Source organism: Rhizopus delemar, genomic scaffold, assembly GCF_000149305.1.
Source record: "Rhizopus delemar RA 99-880 supercont3.1 genomic scaffold, whole genome shotgun sequence".
NCBI lineage: Eukaryota > Fungi > Mucoromycota > Mucoromycetes > Mucorales > Rhizopodaceae > Rhizopus > Rhizopus delemar.
Window position 1 is genome coordinate 3,531,390 of NW_027137827.1, and position 18,874 is coordinate 3,550,263.

The 18,874-nt window shown below is 35.1% G+C and overlaps 9 protein-coding genes across 9 annotated transcripts; 1 reads left to right on the plus strand and 8 right to left on the minus strand.

Annotated features, from left to right (window-relative positions):
- Positions 1-48: 48 nt before the first annotated feature.
- On the minus strand, positions 49-940 carry RO3G_01351 (uncharacterized protein; the record flags this gene model as incomplete). Its single annotated transcript, XM_067655942.1, has 2 exons — positions 49-252; positions 311-940. 2 exons carry the CDS (start codon positions 938-940, stop codon positions 49-51), a joined length of 834 nt encoding a protein of 277 aa, XP_067512043.1.
- Positions 941-1,511: 571 nt separating this feature from the next.
- Positions 1,512-3,270, minus strand: RO3G_01352 (uncharacterized protein; the record flags this gene model as incomplete). Its single annotated transcript, XM_067655943.1, has 3 exons — positions 1,512-1,979; positions 2,029-2,482; positions 2,531-3,270. 3 exons carry the CDS (start codon positions 3,268-3,270, stop codon positions 1,512-1,514), a joined length of 1,662 nt encoding a protein of 553 aa, XP_067512044.1.
- Positions 3,271-6,258: 2,988 nt separating this feature from the next.
- RO3G_01353 (uncharacterized protein) lies at positions 6,259-6,772 on the plus strand (the record flags this gene model as incomplete). The annotated part of the gene is made up of 2 exons (XM_067655944.1): positions 6,259-6,492; positions 6,554-6,772. The coding sequence occupies 2 exons, from the start codon at positions 6,259-6,261 to the stop codon at positions 6,770-6,772; spliced, it is 453 nt and encodes a 150-aa protein (XP_067512045.1).
- A 784-nt stretch (positions 6,773-7,556) lies between these two features.
- On the minus strand, positions 7,557-7,886 carry RO3G_01354 (uncharacterized protein; the record flags this gene model as incomplete). The annotated part of the gene is made up of 1 exon (XM_067655945.1): positions 7,557-7,886. One exon carries the CDS (start codon positions 7,884-7,886, stop codon positions 7,557-7,559), a length of 330 nt encoding a protein of 109 aa, XP_067512046.1.
- Positions 7,887-8,939: 1,053 nt separating this feature from the next.
- On the minus strand, positions 8,940-10,242 carry RO3G_01355 (guanine nucleotide-binding protein subunit beta-2-like 1; the record flags this gene model as incomplete). The annotated part of the gene is made up of 4 exons (XM_067655946.1): positions 8,940-9,753; positions 9,806-9,893; positions 9,957-9,971; positions 10,209-10,242. The coding sequence occupies 4 exons, from the start codon at positions 10,240-10,242 to the stop codon at positions 8,940-8,942; spliced, it is 951 nt and encodes a 316-aa protein (XP_067512047.1).
- Positions 10,243-10,403: 161 nt separating this feature from the next.
- On the minus strand, positions 10,404-11,323 carry RO3G_01356 (uncharacterized protein; the record flags this gene model as incomplete). The annotated part of the gene is made up of 5 exons (XM_067655947.1): positions 10,404-10,721; positions 10,769-10,850; positions 10,902-11,025; positions 11,129-11,255; positions 11,312-11,323. The coding sequence occupies 5 exons, from the start codon at positions 11,321-11,323 to the stop codon at positions 10,404-10,406; spliced, it is 663 nt and encodes a 220-aa protein (XP_067512048.1).
- Positions 11,324-11,702: 379 nt separating this feature from the next.
- RO3G_01357 (uncharacterized protein) lies at positions 11,703-12,041 on the minus strand (the record flags this gene model as incomplete). The annotated part of the gene is made up of 1 exon (XM_067655948.1): positions 11,703-12,041. One exon carries the CDS (start codon positions 12,039-12,041, stop codon positions 11,703-11,705), a length of 339 nt encoding a protein of 112 aa, XP_067512049.1.
- A 1,743-nt stretch (positions 12,042-13,784) lies between these two features.
- RO3G_01358 (uncharacterized protein) lies at positions 13,785-14,380 on the minus strand (the record flags this gene model as incomplete). Its single annotated transcript, XM_067655949.1, has 4 exons — positions 13,785-14,077; positions 14,135-14,170; positions 14,221-14,252; positions 14,313-14,380. 4 exons carry the CDS (start codon positions 14,378-14,380, stop codon positions 13,785-13,787), a joined length of 429 nt encoding a protein of 142 aa, XP_067512050.1.
- A 1,666-nt stretch (positions 14,381-16,046) lies between these two features.
- Positions 16,047-18,256, minus strand: RO3G_01359 (uncharacterized protein; the record flags this gene model as incomplete). The annotated part of the gene is made up of 9 exons (XM_067655950.1): positions 16,047-16,083; positions 16,149-16,280; positions 16,357-16,721; positions 16,773-16,826; positions 16,878-17,245; positions 17,386-17,555; positions 17,612-17,854; positions 17,904-18,183; positions 18,235-18,256. The coding sequence occupies 9 exons, from the start codon at positions 18,254-18,256 to the stop codon at positions 16,047-16,049; spliced, it is 1,671 nt and encodes a 556-aa protein (XP_067512051.1).
- Positions 18,257-18,874: the final 618 nt, after the last annotated feature.

Sequence of the window (18,874 nt, forward strand, 5' to 3'; positions counted from 1 at the left end):
AATAAAAAAGAAAAAGAAGAAAAGGGGTAGAAATATACACAAGAGAAATTAATAGAAATTGCCAAGGGTTGCGGTCATTGTGGTTGGATGAAATGGATATTGTAACATGTTATTCTGGAATTGTTGTTGTTGTTGTTGTTGCTGTTGTTGCATGACTACTTCTGCTGCCTTTTTTGCACTTTCTCTTTCCTTCTTTTGACGTCTCCATTCTTTTCTCATTTCTTTAAATTCACTTGGCTGACGTTTAGGTCCCTTGAAATATCGGATGTTTAATTATTAAATTACCCAAAAGAAATAATAATAAACTTACATGTTGTTGCATACTCACATGAGCATTCAAGTGGTTCAGTGTACCATAAGATTTAGTACAGCCAGGAAAATTACAGTGATAGAGACGTTCAATTTCATCATATCTTCTACGAGGTCTCTTTTTTTGATTTGTACCAGGAATAGCTACAAATGAATAGACTTTATCTGATGAACTGGATGACACACTTTCTTGTCTTTGTCTTATCATCAATTGTTGAGGATCAGTCAGAGATGAAGAGATCAAGTTAAACATGGGTGGATCAATCATACTAGGATCTAGTGTAGCATTATTATCATATAAAATCGTTTCAGTAGGTAAAATATGGGTGTCATAAACAGCAGTGGTCGTTGGTAAAAATGTGCCTGTGGTTTGATGTTGAACAAGTGGTTGTGCTGTACTTGTGATCGAATTTGCCATGGCAGCAGCTGTTGTTTCAATAGCACTACTCACATTCTCTTGTTCTTGCTTTACTTCAGTTGTTAATAATTGTGATAAAGGAGGTAAAGAAGGAAGTCCTAATGGTTGTAAAAAGGTAGCTGTTTGCTGTCTTCTTTCTAAAAGACTACTTGTGTTGGATAAATTATTAGCAGGTTCATTAAATCTAGAGTTGAACACAGTGGGTTGAGCCATGATTATTATTTTTATTGAAAAAAAAAAAAGAGAAAGAGAAAGAGAAAGGCAAGGCAAGGGATGAATTTATATGAACCACCCAAAAAAAAACCAAAAAAAAAAAAAGAACGTAAGGAGTTTGAATCATAAACCTATGACGTCAATTATGTTTCACAAACAAAAGAAATCCACTGGGGGGAGATACCCAATGTACCCTGAGCTTGATTCAAAAAAAAAAAAGTTTTACAGAATTTTATTTTCTCTTTTTTTGGGGGGAGAAGGTAAAAGAACGGGAAAAAAAAAGAAAAAAAAAAAAAAAAAAAAACTTTTTGTCATTTTGTACCTGAAAACTAGAATAAAGTTAAATAAAACGTGGTGATGGATGAACAGATTAGATAAAAATGAGGACGCTTTAAAAGAGAGAGAGAGAGGGAGGGGGGAAATCAATAAAAATTTTCTATTTTTAACATTTAATTCAGTTCGTACAAAGATTTATCCATCTGCATACCTTGTTCCCCCCTGTTCTGTGCAGCAAAAAAAAAAAAAAAGAGTTACATCATTCAAGAAAAATAATCTGATTTTTTATTATTTTTCATTTCTTTGAAGATAGATCTACAGCAAAGATACCACCTTTTGTATCACCCAACATGTTTGTTTCTGCAAAACGATAATTTTCATGTCTTAAATAATCTTCGATAAAAGGTTTTAATTTACTTGATTTCTTGCTTAATCCACTCGCTCCAGAGTGATGACCTGTACCAGTGACAATATAGACAATGCCCGTATATTTATTCCTTCTCATGTCATCCAATCTTTCTTCAATCATATGAATAGCTTCGTCTTGATGTAAACCATGTAAATCAACAAAGGCTTCATGTTTACTTCTTTGTTCAAATATGCGTCGACTGGCTTCCATATGCATTTCTTGCATTAACCTATTGTAATGTTTGGCTTCCATTGAATACAATTTTGCTTTTGATCCATCTCCTTTCAAATAATATTCGGTTGCTTTTGAAAATAATCTATTTCTGAGTGTACCATATTCAATCGCTTTCTCTCTCTATTCAATGACATGTTTAATACCATCACTTTATCATCCCTCTCTTTACCTCTTTCATATAAATTGAATTTAATGAACTTCCTGTTTCAAGCCATGGAATATGGACTGGTTGTTTCAACTTTTGTAAATTGAATTTTTGATTATTGTTTCCATACGGTTTCTTTTTATTCAGAGAACTTGTTGGTCCACTTGGCTTCTTTTTCGTGATCTCTGCAAAATTGATCACTTTGACAGGTGCCTTGACACTGTTGTTATTATTCTTTATTTTGACTGCTGATGCAAGCGAAGGAAACTCTTCTTCCAACATCACCTTACTCTCAGCTTGTACTGTTGTCGTCCTTGGTTTTACACAAGAGCCGAGTGCGGGGTATTCATTCAGGTTCAAAGGCTTGTTGTCATTCGTACTTGGTTTATTGTTATTGATCTTATTGACCATCATCTCTTTGATATCCAGATTGTGTGAGAATTCACAGGATTTTCCTTTTAGACAACTTCCTTGAAGCCTTTCAAACAATTAATATCCAAACACAAACAAGAACAATAAAACCTACCAGAACTTGCAAACCTTCTCTTGTAGATCATGAACAAACCAGCAGTCCTTTCGATAGCACTCTCCAGCTAAAAAATGTCGACACACCTGCCTCTTTTTGGTATCCACTGGCTCAACATTGACTTGTTTGGTCAGCAAAGACTCAATCGATCGATCCAGATCATAATCGTTTCTTTCTAAAGTCTCCAATAGCTTTTGCTCACTCAAGTCTGAAAAAATAGTCTGAAGCATCTGAAGGGTGGACATGTCCTCTGCTACGTTTTCAACTTGAATTTCTTCTGTCGAAGGACAACTCCCTTTTAATAAATTCATGTCCTCAATCGTAGACGCATCATAAAGTGAGCCGTGGTAAAATTGGAGCGTTGGGTCAAAATCTTGTTCGTTGCCTCTAGAGTAAGGTTCAAAGCTATCCCACACGTTGGCTTGCTGCTGTTTCCAAATGTCTTCCATTCCTCCTTGCTTGTTCAGTTTCCACTGTTCCATGTCGTTCTTTTGACTCCAGACAAAAGAAGAATCCTTAGTTGCAGTCAACGGTAGCTCATCTTCATCCAACAAATTACTATTCAAGTAATGATGACTCAATTCTTCAATCTCTGGATCCTCTTCATTGTCCTGTTTTACTTCAACAGAAGTCACCTCGAAAGGATCAAATTGCTTAGAAGGAACAAATGTTTTCGCAGATGCATCAAAATGACTAAGCTTGGAAGAGGAAAGGGTAGAAGAATGATAACGAGTGTCCATGAATTTTTTTTTTCTAAGAAAAAGAATTTTTTTTTTATTATTCGCAGGAATTGGTCTTGTGTGTTTGTGTATATTTATGTGTTGTGTGACTTTAATTCGTTTAATGAAAACAGGCATCCTTTCTCCCTTTTAGATTGTTCAAATAAAAGGGGGTATCTTTATACATTGTTCATTCACTGAATACTCAACACAACCATAAAATTAATTTTGTGTGCACAAGGTTTAATTGATGCAAAAAGAAGTGATAGAAAGATCAAGGAGATTTAATGAAAAATTATTTTTCTTTTGTGTATTCTCTTTCATGTTGATCTTGTAGTTCTTGATGTGAATGGATAGTCAACAAATCTGCAAGAAGGATCATTCATTACAAAACTACTCTGTAAACAGATTTCACTGCAATCAGTCGCTCTTCACAGCCATAGACTACATAAAATACTTGCTCCATGCTGCTTCTCTCTCTCTCTCTCTCTCTCTCTTAGTGGAATACAATTTTTGTTGAATAAAACTTTTTATTTGTAGCAAGTATTTATTCGAGTTTTTTAATACAACGCATTGCTCTTTTAACCTCAGCCTTTTTTTTTTATCTAGGCTGATGCAATCGAGTTTGATTTCTATCTTCAATTTTTGAGATTTACCAGGAGGACTCTTTATCTATGCAATCAGATACAGAATCACACGATTGTCGGGGACATCCTCAATCACTTGCTCACTTTTCAGCTAGAGCCGTCACTGACGGTGCTCTTGTTTATTGCACTGTTTTTTGGTATGTGCCCATTCCATCTTTACATGGCTGATAAAAACTCCTTGGGCTTCTCAAAGCACCATCACAGTCTCCCTACTACTTTAACCTCATCTTTTGTATCCTACTGTGATCACTTTGTATCTTTCCTTTGACTGACATACAGGAGAACAAGATGAATTGAAAGTCACAGTTTGAGAGCAAGAAGAAAGTGGATGATAAAGAAGCAAATCAGATCGAGTACTGTCTTTTATGTAGCGTTGAAAGTATAAATCACGCAATGCATAGAGCACATAATTCTTGATTGATTGATCAAGCGTGGTTTATTGCTTGTACAAATTCCCGTGATTTCACATGTCCTAAAAACACGACACGGACGCATTTACTCTTTTGGATTCTAATCAATAAAGTTCTTTTTGCTTTGTATTAGGCACGCCATGTTACGATCGTCAACAGGCTCTTGACCTGTTTTGTTGCTATAGAAATGGATGGATACTCGTTTTGAACACAGTGTGAGAGTCATTCTAGTTGAGATATCAACCGGAGCTCATCCTCCCCTTCAATACATTCTTTTGATAGACCACAATAACCTCCCCCCTTCCTCCCCAACTTTTAAGAGTAAAGCAAAGGAAAGAAGGATCGAATGGGTTCGGTTGAGATTGCTTTACTCTCCATCAAAGGACGCTTGACTCCTTTTTTTTTTTTTTTTTTTTTTTTTCGCCACCGGACCTTCATTTACAAAACCTGCACGGTTCACTCATGTCCTGAGCTTAATTGACCACCCTTTTCATCCGTTGAATTTATAGACTAGAATGATCATCATTATCGATTTGGGCCACTGGTTCGTAGCGCCAACCTCTCTCTCTCTTATCCTTTTCTCTCTTTCCTATTGAATGAGGATGCCAACATTTGCAAGATATTCGGAATAGAAGCAACTTGTCATTTTCTTTTGTTCCTTGAAGGGGGCGTGTACGTATGTCTATTTGCATATCGTTCTATCTTATCCTTGATAGAAATCTCAATCACTGATATCTCTCCCTACTCCTTTTTTCTTCCTAGCTCAACTGTTCTTGCATATTTTGCTAAAGTGAATACGATGACCGATGTCTTGAGAAAACCATGAATTGATGTCCTTGTCAGATAATAAACACAGATGTAAACGATCATGTTGATGATCGAAAACAAAAGATGGATGTGAATGGGTAATGGAACAAGAGCTTTGTCATGGCATGCAATGATTTACAACAAGTTATGCATATATCATAGGGTTCTTTTCTTTCTTTTTATCACAATGAAAAAGGGAATATATGCTTGAGTGAAATAGGTTATGATGAAGGGAAAGGGGAAGACGTATGAGTGTCTATGAGCTTTTTGTTATCACTTTTTCTCTTTCTCCCATCCCATCCCCCTTAATAAATGGAACATGATATTCTTTGTAACCTCTATAAATATACTTGTCCCTATTTTTTGCTCTATTTTTTATAGGCTCGACATGGGTCTGTTTGAACAAGATTTTCACTGATAGAATCTTGTAACACAATCTCTGTTTATTGCGCACAAAGGTGCTTTTTTATCATTTTATCAACAGCAGTATTTTAGTGTAAATGTCAGAACGATTCACTTATCTAACGAAAATATCCAGTTAAGGGAGAAGAGAAGAGAGAAAATAAAGGGAGGAGGGGTTAAGCTTGCTAAAGAAGTCCGTTCAAACAGGTCTATTTAGGGACCAGACACAAGCCTTTTGTTTTCTTTGGGTTTCTACAAGACATGGCCATGATGCCAAAGCAAAAGAATTCTATTGAGTGCCCTTTGTCTCATTTGAAAGCGAGAGAGAGAATAGATCAAAAGGTATACTTTCGTCAACATGCTTATTTTTTTCTGAAGTCACGAACGATAGAAACCAGGGACGATAAATGCAAATCATGCCTAAATGTTTCTGCGTTTGTGTGTGGGTGTCATTTATTTTCTAAAGGAAAAAAGAAGAATTTTACAGGACACTAAACTAACACACAGTCTTTAAAAACAGAAAGAGAGTCAGTTTCTTTATTCAATCGTCGTTTTAACCCCCTGCAGCAGCTGGGATTTTCCCCCTTTCTCTTCTCTCTCTCTCACTGCTTTTTCATGCTTCCCCTAATACCCCCTTTATTAACCTTTTTATACTAAACTCCTGACGACATGTCATGTATAAAAAGAACGGAACCTCATTTCCTTTTGATGTCTTTCTCTTCTTCTCTTTTTTTTAAATCAAAATGAAGTTTTATTCCTTTTTTGTCTGTGTCCTTCTTTTATTCTTTGTAGACTTTTCCTCATCTAAACCAATTGCAAAGAAGAGAGGATTGGCTTCGAAAGTGATTAAAGTAGTCAAGGAAGTTAAAAATGCCCTAATTGATGGTGTTGCTACTATTTTTGATCCTGTGACAGAAGGTGGATCTCAAGGGGCTTGTGGCCAATATTCGGATAAACACTCACTGATTGCTGCCTTGGTAAGAAAGAGGGTGGATAAATAAGAGAGAGAGATGAATTAACACAATTTGAAAAAAAAAGAATGCCCATGATTATGGTGATATGACCAAAAAGAGCCCTTATTGTGGAAAGCAGATTGAGATCACATACAAAGGAAAGAAAACTCGTGCTACTATTACGGATGCCTGTCCAGGATGCAAAAAGGGCTGTTTAGATCTTACGATTGCAGTCTGGAGTCAGTTAGAAAAGGACACGAACAAAGGTGTCATTCCTGTTTCTTGGAGGGTGATTGATGATTAGCGTATATAAAAAGAAGCAAAACAAAATGATTTTTTGTGCATAAAAACTATTTTTTTTATTACTATTATTTGTTTATTATTACTATATTAAAAAAAAGTGTGTGTGTGTGTGTGTGTTGATGAAAGCATTCTGATATGATTTTAACTTAAAATTGGTAAAAACTATTAAAAGGAGAAAAGAGGAGTTAGTACAAGTGTTTCTTTAAAAAAAGGTGTAACCTACATTTCCAACAATGACACTTGGTAAATCAAAAATGTCTCTTTTTATAGTAAAACAAAAGGTGCATGGAACTGGTTTTTGTTGAGGTGTCTTGATAATGCATGGAAAAGTACAAGATCTATTTGTGTTATCAAATGCATGCTTTGAAAACTTTTCCCAATATTCAACAGCAGATTGACTATCCATCAACTATAGACCTTATTAAAAGAGAAAGACAATAAAGCATTGACCTACTTCGTAGATATAAATCTTCTTGTCTACCAACATCTCTGTTCTCCAGTTTGTAAGCAAAGAAAATTCTTTTCCCACGAGGCATATTTCTCCTGTTCTTCTCCATACAGCTGTCGGTGTTCCTGAAAAACTAATGAGCTTTTCATATTCAAGCAAGGTCCGCTGAATGCATTTTTCCATAAATAATAAATCTTCTTCAGTCAAGTTCATGATCAGGGCAAGAAATGAGGGCCGAAAAAGCGCCAGTGCTCGACTGATTCTCATCAAATCCTCCTTATTCATTCTAATCATAACAAGTTGAACCACTTTACCTCTCTTTTCTTCTTCTTCCTACTTACTTTTCTTGAACATATCTTATCAGATAGTGAAACCCCTCAGCATAATTAAATGAACTTTGAATGCTTTTATAGACTTCGACAGGTGTATTAACAGCTCTTTTCATTTTACTGTTTGAAGTCACTGTAGGTTTCATGTTATAAGGCGTATTCTCGATGATGAAAGGAGATGACTGACTATTCAGGGTTGGTTGTTGGAAAGTAACGTTTTCGTTCATCCCAAATAGATTCATATTAGTGGCATGATTGACCAATTGAGTACTTTCTGCTGTCGTATGATTTGTATCAAGAGCCAGTGTAGAAGATAAATCTAAAGGAGTCTGTAACATGTTTCCTATAAAGCCATATTCTAATCCAATTTGTTTCTGAGCCAAAGTCTAGATTCGATAGTGAAAAATCAAAGAATTGGTTCGAGTATAAAAATGACTGAGTAGAGGAGATGTCTATGATAGGATGCTTTTAGTAAACATAGCTTGATTGAGTCATGATACCTATTGTTGACGTAGAGGGTTTGTTTTCAGGTTGATTTTCATATATCGAATTATTTGAAAATACTTTAAAATATTAATACTTTATCTTTCTGCTCTTCAATCCTTTACAATTTTTATCGGATGTTTCTTGTAAATATTTCGCCCTTTTCCTTATTGCATCAGTACACGTCGAAGACAGATTTCTCTTGACACAGCGTTGACATGGTCTTACTATGAAAATAAAATGTAAAAAAAAAAAAAAAATTATTATTTGAAGGCTATTCACTTTACGTTCATCACACGTTAAATGTGCCTACAATAAAACATCAGTCAAGTAGAAAGTAACAAGGAAAAAAAAATATATTGCTTTTTGACAGTGAAGACAAGCCCTGGATGTTTTTTTCTTTTTATTTTCCAGGTTGTTTGAAGAGGTATCAGAAAAGTAATCTATAAAATTCACATCTTGCTTCTCTCTTGAAACTAGGGCAGATATTTCAGTCATAAAATAATAATTAGGAAAAAAAAAAAAAAAAAAAAAAAAAAGGATATTTTTCTTTTTTGTACCAGTGATAAAGATAGGTTGCACATCAAATCATATTGTTCCAATGATTTGTAACATCATCTTATCAAACAGGCACTATCTTGCATTTACTTTCATATGTTTATCTTTTTCTTGTCTATGGCACAGTACTTGGTTCTAGAATACAAAGCGATTTAAACATGAGCTGATGACAAAGAGCATTATGCGCAAATACACGTGAGCACTTTGTCCTCCTCAAAGTCTGTATTAGCCTAAGCGACAAGGTATCATGGCCATCACTTAAAATACACGCTTTTCTATTATAACTATAGTAATTTACAATCGCTCAAAGAACTAGTTTATTAAAGAATAAATTGAACTCTTTAGGTGATTTAAAGAGTACGAGTGACTTGCCAGACACGGATGATGTTATCAGTGTAGCCAGAGAAGAGGGTAGCACCATCAGCACTCCAGGCAACGGACAAACATTCAGGATCAGGGTTCTTTCTCTTACCCAATTGAGCAAATTCAGGACGGAGTTCATCAACAATGGACTTGGTTTCGAGATCCCAGATCTTGATACCGTTGGCAGTGGCAGCACAGAGCCAGTAACGGTTAGGAGAGAAAGTGAGAGCGTTGACGGGAGCGTTGGCTTCAAGAGAGTAGAGGTGCTTGGCTTCAGCAAGATCCCAGAGCATGACAACACCGTCCTTACCAGCAGAGGCACAGAGAGAACCATCGGGAGAGATGGTAACAGTGTTGACGTTACCGTTGTGACCAATAAAGTTGGTACGAAGCTTCAACTTGGTAAGATCCCAAACCTTCACAATCTTGTCCCAACCACCAGAGACAATGACGGGGGTAGCAGGGTTAGGAGAGAAACGAACACAAGAGACCCATTCAGAGTGACCGTCTTCGGTGATGTTGTACTTGCACTCACCAAGGGTGTTCCACAACTTGATGGACTTGTCACGAGAACCAGAGACGATTTGACGGTTGTCGGCAGAGAAAGAGACAGAGAGGACATCATTGGTGTGGCCAACGAAACGACGGGTGGTGGTACCGTTGTTCAAATCCCAAAGACGCAAGGTGTGATCCCAAGAAGCGGACAAAGCGAATTGACCATCAGAAGAGATGGCAAGGTCTTCAATGAAGTGAGAGTGACCAACAAGAGACTTGCGGGGTACACCATAGTTTACTTCATCTCTATTCGTTCTTGCTAAATAAACTTGTTTCAATTCAATTTCATTCAACCTACCTGGTAAGGTTCCAGACAATGATGGTCTTATCACGAGAGGCAGACAAAACCATATCGGGTGCCTCAGAAGTAGTAGCAATAGCAGTAACTATGATGAAAATGCAATGTCACTATTTCCATTCACACTGAAAAAAGCAATCTATCAACTTACCCCAGTTACCGTGACCTATTCATCAACAAGAAAAGGAAAAATATTTAGTAAATAGAACAAGACTATTTGAACGATTACAAATAATACGAGAATGATTAAATGGTATAAAATGAAATTCAGAATTCAATGGATTTGATACCCGTCTCGTTCTATCCCCCCCACTTTTAAAAACGTCTCTATCCATCCATCCATTTTCTTTTACATCATTCATCCCGCACCTTTATAATCGTTCATTCATCATTTATTACACACCTTCGAGTGTTCCGCGGAGAGTGAGAGTATCCATATTGTCAATAAGAAAAGAGAAGGATTTACAACTACCTTTGTTCTTCGTGTACTTTGTACCATCTTTTTCCAATTTCGAGGCGGAGAATCAAAACATGAATTTTCTCAATAAGCCAATCAGATGATTTAAACACGCACTCGTCAAATAAAATTAAATGTTTATTATATCTTTGATCCAACTAAAGCACCACCATCAACAGTGACGGTTGCCCCATTCGTGTATTGACCAGCTCTTGATGATAAATAGATACAAGTACCAGCAATGTCTTCGGGAGAGCCAATTCTCCCCACAGGAATGCCAGATACAATCTGGTCATGGAATTTCTCCAAAGTGGCCTTCATCATCTTTGACTGAAAGGCTCCTGGTGCAATCACATTAACACGAACGTTCTTTTGGCCAAGTCTTCCTGCCATATGGCGGGATAAATGATGAAGACCGCTTTTGGAAGCGGAATAAGCATACGTTTCTTGTGGAGGCGACTGATATTTGATTAGATAATCCGGATATGATCTTCCTTTGGACTTACTCTTTCGCCGTCAATTGAACCGATATTAATGACTGAACTCGTATTCATTTGCGTAGCCTTAGCTGTCAAAAGTGGAAGGCAACTGTTGATGAAAAAGTAAATAAAATAGATAAAATACGTTCATCTGTCTTACGCTTGAGTTAAAGTGAAAATACGTTTCAAGTTCAAATTGATGACCTTTTCAAAGGCTTCATCCGAAAAGCTTTCAAACGGTTCATTCCAATTGGCCCCAGCATTATTTATCAAAACATCCAAGTCTAAAAAGTAAAATGAGTTTTCTGAATAAAACTTTACTTTCCACCTCTTTACGGTCTTCGGCTTTTGATATCTCTCCTACCAAGCGATTGATCTCCTCTTTACTTTGCAGATCGGCAGGGATAGCAATACACTGACCGGGTCCCTTGGATGATAATTCCTTTGCAACCTTGTAGCAAACGTCAGCTGAACGGCTGGTAATATAAACCTTTGCACCAGCTGCAACAAAACCCTATTGTCTTATTTTAACTTCTTCAAATAAAAGCTCAAATTATGCATAAATCTCACAGTTGCAATCATTTCACCAATGCCCCTTGAACCTCCAGTAACCAATACAACCTTGTATTTTATTTATTTATTAAAGCCTTTATAAGAAATATTTTTTTTTGGCTACCTTGTCTTTCACAGTGAATAAGCTTGAGTAATCCATTTTTAAAAATAAAAATAATAATAAAAAAAAACTATTTCGTCTTCTTTTTTTGAAATAGTAATCTTAATTCATAATAATCCAGCAACTAAAAACGGAATTAGAAAGAGTCAGCTTAATTCCCACAAAATAATTTTTTATACCAATTTAGGGTATTTCTCTTTGATATAACTTGTGGGATAAACTGCTAGCATACCATCCTTCCTATTGTATATAATCATTATTGATCAATCAAATCAATTCATTCTCCATTTACCATCTAATCAATCCCTCAAGTTCATCCACCTTTCTTTTATGAATCTTTACAAGCTCTAAAACATCTTTGGACCAATCCCAATCTTCCCTATATCCAGGTTCAATTATCACATCCAATTCATCATATTCATCCGAATCCACTTCGTCTTTAGGTGAAATTTTTTGAAGTCTTGAAGATGATCTCTTTAAATATTCTGTTCTCTCTTCTTTCTCCGGTGTTTCATTGTCTGATACTTCGCGTTCTTTACTCAACTCGAGTGTTTCGTTCAAGGCGAGCTGTTCATCTAAAGCTAAATTAATGGCAGAATCATGCTCATCAATAGCAATTGTATCCATTTTACTCTGATGATCAATTTCTTCATGGTCATCATCTGCAGTTGTCTCAATTTCTTTGCCAATATCTTTTGTTGTCGTTTGAGCCTTTTCCGAATTTGAAACAGCTGCTCTTTTTTTCCTGTTGCTTATTTCAGGAACTGAGGCTTTTCTTGCTCTTTTTTTGCTTGTAATTTCTTTCTTGGCAAGTATATCTGCTTTTTTACTAAGAAGCCTATCGCGCTCTTCTATACCTCCGTGATGATCCCAGTATTTTTGTACAACTGATTCAGCATTGAAACTACATGGCGAATTGTTAGCTCATGTCTAAAGATGTTTATTAAATGTATTACAATGCAGATGCTGGTTCCCAAGTGTTATGTTTAGTCGAATAGCCTTTCCATTTGATAAAATACTCTATTTTCTTTTTCTGGGAAAACAATAATTACAAAGGGTTAAAGCCATTGTGAGTAAATTTTTACTGTTTTCCCAATCACTCGATGCTCAACAATTCTCTCCACTTCATACTCTTCTGGTTCTACTTTTCTTGGTCTTCCCATTCAACTGCAAAAATAATGTGAAACTAAACAAACACGCGAATAAATCAACAGTATTGTAAAATTATGAAAACCTCAAGTCACGCAGGATGATGGCCTTCAAGTCGCATTGAACACCCACCCGAATGAGTTTAAAACTTACGTCAAGGTTAACATGAAAAGTAATAAAAAGTAAAAAGAGAAAAGATGCATTCATGAGAAGGATGTATGGTTTCCTTTTATGTATTCTATAGTCTTTGTAAGTCTCAATTATGACAACATCCGAAATAAAAAAAAGAGATACACTTCATAAAATCAATTGCCAACGGTGTACAAAAGATAAACATTCAATGTTTTACAGCAACATACTCATTTTTTGATACCCTAGAATGATTTATTCCTTTCTGACTTTTCACTGTCACCACATAAAATGATAAAATTAGCTACAATAGTTAAATTAGCAACCTCTTACCATTCATATTAATGTGCAAATCGAAAGACTTATTTCATAAAAGTATAATGTTTTATTTTTATCATTTCCACCCAGGATAGATCGAGAAATGTATAGGTAATCAAGCTCATAGAGGATGGTGCAGTCATCGAAGGTTATGAAGGCAAACAGTACTTTCAGAAATAAGTAAGAAACCAGCAGTACTCGTTGAATGATATATTAGTTTCAATACGCTTTTATTTTAATAACACCATGATGCACTGGTTTATCATTGTCTATTCTTTCAATCCGTTTACTCTTTCTATATTGAAGCTCACACTGGTTCTTTTGTGATGAATTTATATTATAAACAAAATATGGCGAATGTTCACAACTTATATAAAGCTGCTGGTGTATGATTATTCTAACTTTTTTTGGGACAGGTTTAATGTGTAGAATAAAGGAATTCAATTGTATGTTGTCAATTATTTGTAACTTCAAAATATTCTGTGCCTGAAAAAAAAAAAAAAAAAAAAAAAAGTGTTGAAAAATTCCATGTAAAGCCTTTACTGGTTGGCAATTGGACTTTTTTATAAACCAACCCGAATTGATTAAAGTGAATATTTAATGAAATGAATAGATATTAATTAATATTATGTATGGATCATCGCTGCTGCTACTTTAACAAAGCATTGTTGTACATATAAAGATCTTCTCTTTTCACTGTGGAACTATAGGTTGAATTTAGAAAAAGAACAGATGTAGATGAACACTATATACAAAGAGAAGGCAATTCATAATTTATTTTCCTTCTTTTTGTAATCTTTCTAGTTTTTCTTTAAATGTGATTTCTACTAATTTCTGTGTAAAGTCATCAAATACAGAATCTTCTGATCGAAGAGCATCTAATAATTTTTCTGGTGCAGGCGAACTATCCACTTTTTTCACGAATTCTCTAATTTGTGAGTATTCAAGGAACTCATGAATTGCATCAGACTGCAATAGCTTTCGCAAATCTTCAGGAGCAAGTCGACTTGGTTCTTCATCGTCTGGATCTCCTACAGTCTTAATGTCTTTTCTAAACTGCGATGCATCTATGACAAGATTTTAGTTGTAAGAAAACAACTCGATGCTTTTGATATTATTATTACTTTGATCTTCTTGTTGGTTGGTGCTACAGGATGATTCTACAATGAATTAGGTACGTTTTAGTCTTTAATTAACAATGATCTCTAACCTTTATGCTTCTTGAAGCAAACTAATGAGCAGCTGTTAAAAGACAGTAAGCTTTATGTACAACTGTAGATTGTATTATTTTTATTCACTTACTATTGTAGTCTACATTTTGGACATTTATATTTTGATTCAGCATCATTACACACTTGGCAAGAAACCATGATAAAAAGTTATGGATGAAAAATCCCGATAAAATTTATTTTGTATTTGTTTTTAAACGCTTATTCGCATTGATGGATGTGTTGAGTTGTAGTAATTTGAGAAATCAAGAGATAAACGATATTACCGAACGGTTTAGCAAATAGACTAATATCGGTCTTCTCTATGTCATCAAAGCCATCTTTAAAAGCTCCAAAACGTAAATACTCAGCAATTGCTTTCGAAGCAAGCGATCCATAGCCTATGCACAATTGTCATTAATAAAAGAAACATATTAAAAGTCCAACTCGCCTTTGAATTGATTATTAAGTTTCACGGCCAGCACTGAACCTAAAGCCATGATGCTTTCTACGTAATTCAACTTCGATAACTGATCTATAAAATTAAGAGACCACATTGAACAAATAGTCTTTCTCTTTCCAATTATCACGGAACGAAGTCCATTTTGTGATGGCTAAATGGTTCAATGTTTTAATGGATGTCTTTGCTACAGAGCAACAAATTGGATGTACAGTATAAGAATGGCAGTGCAATAAATAATCAGGCTTGTTCTTTGATAAAAATACATTATAGGTAGACTCCTTTGTCGCTGTTAATGACAAATGTATTAGATACCTTTCAAGGTATTTGGATCAGCACTAATACCCGGACTCTAAATCAAAAACAAAAGTTAAGGCAAGCAAGCTACATGTTTAAATTGAACTTTACCATTCTAAGAAATTCTGATGTTGACCTACGACTTCATTTGTACCAGCCTCTAAATACTTCATCAGAAGTAACAGATAAATCTTTTCGAGCGTTTTCATCATCTCTTTCTATTACACCATGCAAGGATTGAGATCCTTCTAATCGAATAGTATCGATTAAAGTACACTGAAAGAGTGCTCCCATCAAAAAGATTCCATTGAAAGTGCATCAGTATGACGCTTTTCTGCTTTGATCAAATTCAATTGATGTAGGATATAAGCACCATAGACTTATTTTAATGGTGCGCCCTCTTTTAAGCTGCAAGTATCATCCAAAGTCTTGTAAACCTTTTCCATGTGACCTATTTCGGATGGTATGCATGCATAGGAACGGCCATGAGAAAAGTGGACTGAGTGTGGCTTAAGCCCAATGGCATCGAGGTTGATACCACTGTACTTGCTCGTTATATACATTGGGAGGACAAACAATCATCAATGCCCAAGATCCCCACCGGACCCTTTCGCAAATCCACACAAATGGTTCCTATCCATTTCATTGTCCATCTTTTCAAGTTCCGTCAGCTCCTATCTTTTTTGACATGGAGAAGTGATATGGCGTTTTTATTTTATTATTTTAATATTAAACAAGATTTTCTGTACATTAATAAGAGTATTGGGTTAAGTCAGACATTATTTTAAGCTATTCGCCTTTTTACATTTTCGGTTTTAACTCAAAAGACTGCGACTGAGGTGGTTCTCCCTTAGAAAGAGTCTCAAACTCATTTATGATTTCGTTAAATTTTTATATCACAACCATAGCTTGACCAAAAAAAAAAAAAGTCTAAAGAATAAGAAAGAATAATGATCAAAAAGGAATTGAAGATGATAAAGGATTGCTTGTAAAACTATGTATTTTGGGTATGATTCCAAAGGTCACTTTGTATATGAGATAAACAAACTGTAATTTAAATAGAAAAGTCTGTTAGTGATCACCTATCACAAACTCTTTAGAATAGCCACTGTGAGGAATAATATTTCTAATATATCACTCAGTTTTCATTATCAACGATAAATCAAAACTTACTTGCTAAATGAGGCTCTACTATTTCCAAAATAACCAAGCCTATAAACACCTGGTTCTACGTGCTGATTTACGTGCCATTCAATTAATGCCTCAGACATACCAAGTAAAGAATGTTTGTACTGCCAATAAAATCTAAAAAAAAAAAAAAAAAAAAAATATTTAGACATGAGACGGGCTGTGATGACATTGTTTATAGCTATACATGTACCTTGTATCATAATCATTATCTGTCCTTACAATTTCCCATGTGTTATTGACCTTTCTTTCTACCGTCAAGAATGTCTTGTTTAGCATTGGATCATTACGAGGATTACCAGCAACGAATAAAGCAGAAATAATTGGATTGGATCGTCTATTGAAATAAGTAGAGGCAACATCACGAAGAGTATCACCAAAAGATCTAAAAAGATGAGGCTGATCTGAGCGATAGGGAGGAGAAAAGTTAAAGGTACGGTTAGTAAAGTCTGGTAATATTTCTGATTGAATAGAGTGATTATTTGGATTGGCCATCATGAAAACAAGTTTCTCGAATGCTTCAATATAAGCTTGTAAAGTATGCGGTCCATAAGGAGTCTAATTGTAAAACTTAATAAGTTAAAGTCATTTACATCTATATCCTCTTACCGAAGCACCTTCGTATCTTTGATGTTGATATTCTTCGTAAGTTGCACAGTAAGACTATAATATGGATTATGAATCATAAAGGATGACTTTAATTATTTATTTTACTGCATAACCGTTAGCTGGACCAGAATGAATCACGATTGTGTCTTGATCACCTAGTTGATGATTAATGAGGGATTGTTTAATAGCCTTTCTTAATCTTCTTCCACTCATGGTTGTAAACTCAGAAGGAACAGAATAAATAAATACATGCCCCAGACGAAAGAGTTGAATGTCCAGTATCTCTGGTTGCCAAGTATGAGCAAAAATTGATATCTCTCCTGTGTCAAGCAATATTGGTTTGGGTGATTGGCAGAGCACTTGTTGCTTTGTTGGTTTACGAACGATATCTTTGATGGTATCCCAAAAAAAAGTACCTTTTGTTGTATTCTGATAAAATCCATCGAGGGCTGGTCCATCTGTCGTACCTGCGGCTATTAAGACGATGAGTGAATGATGTGTTTTGTAATTGACTGATTACCAAATGCATAACCCTACAAGTTATATATTAATATGAGTTGATTGTTTGATTATATGATTACCATAGCTGGATAACAAGTATTCACTTTGTTACCATGTTTATAGCTCACTGTTGATTTCGTAATATCCCAATATAACTGAGCATAATCCAATTGAATCATTGTCAGTGGGGTACCTTGATGATATAATTCTAATGCTTTATAAGCTTGATTTTGACCAATGATACGATTGGATTCAAGATCACTTATTTTCCAACCTGGTCCTCTTTAGGATTACTATTAGATTCTATGATACGCAACCTGTAATCATCCTATGTTTACCTTCCATGACACACAGAACCTTCAGGGCATGCTGTGTCTCGAGAACCATCACATGGTATATCTGTTCCTGTACAGAATGCACCCAACGTATTTGGACTCACATCACCTTCATTACTTTGAGCAAATGCTGCTATAAACGATGATTTATTCATTAGTTTTTCTGCAAGATAAGCAGCATATCCTTTATTGTCTCCGTTGATGAGATGATTTGTGTTATTCACTGATACACCATGTACAGGAAACCTAATCGTTTTATTTAATTCATTAAGAAGAGAATGACTATAAAATATACCAGCTCACGAGTCCCATGTCATCACCTTCTATATTCTTAAAACCCAAGACAGTCATCGTTTTATCTACGTTATGTTCATATTGTGATCTTTCTTCTGCTGGATTAAGTAAATAAGCATGAGGGGATCGGTTGATGTTTGTGTCCATTAATAATCCTTGAGAAATGGTAATTTTGCCTTCTTGAAGTTGTTGATGTGCATTCATAATAGATTGAACTATTCCATCCACCATTGGTATCACTGTTTCTTCTATCCAACCAAGCACTGATATCTCATACATTGCTAATAAACGAAAAATTTAGCTTTCTACCAGTACATTTATATCCCTCTTACTGTGTTGTAAGTATCCACCCATACCACTATGTGAATGTGTGGAGGATAACATCACATTTTGCTCGGTATATAACTGTCCATAATGTTGTTGTAATGTCTGTACTACTCTTTTCTTAATAATGCTATCTACAGATTGTGTATCCGTATTCACAAAGACCAATCTGGTACCATTATGTTCAATAATAAATGCTCTCGACCAAATTCTTTGTAAAATACCTTGAGCTGTCTGACCTTTTTTAGCGTATCCCATCAACATGATTTGTACAATAGGACCTGTTATATCACTTATGCCTGTACCGATACGATACATGTTCACTGGTAATAAAAAGCATATAAAAATAAAAGATAATAGTATGAATCTCATTAAAATTAGACTTGTTGAAAGAAAGGAGAAATAAAGCTCAAAATGCATAATTTTTTTTTATATAGGGTTCAATCTCGTGACAGTGAACAAGGATTTATTTTTCAGAGAGTATTGTATACAGTTTTCTTTACTTGATAGAGTGAGATAATTGCCTATCTATTTTGATTATCAAACAATAAGTTACAATTTAACCAAGTTCAGATTGCTTAATTGTATATGTTTACTATTCTTTAATCCAACAAAACCAATTATTAAAATATTCCGCCTCCTTTTTTT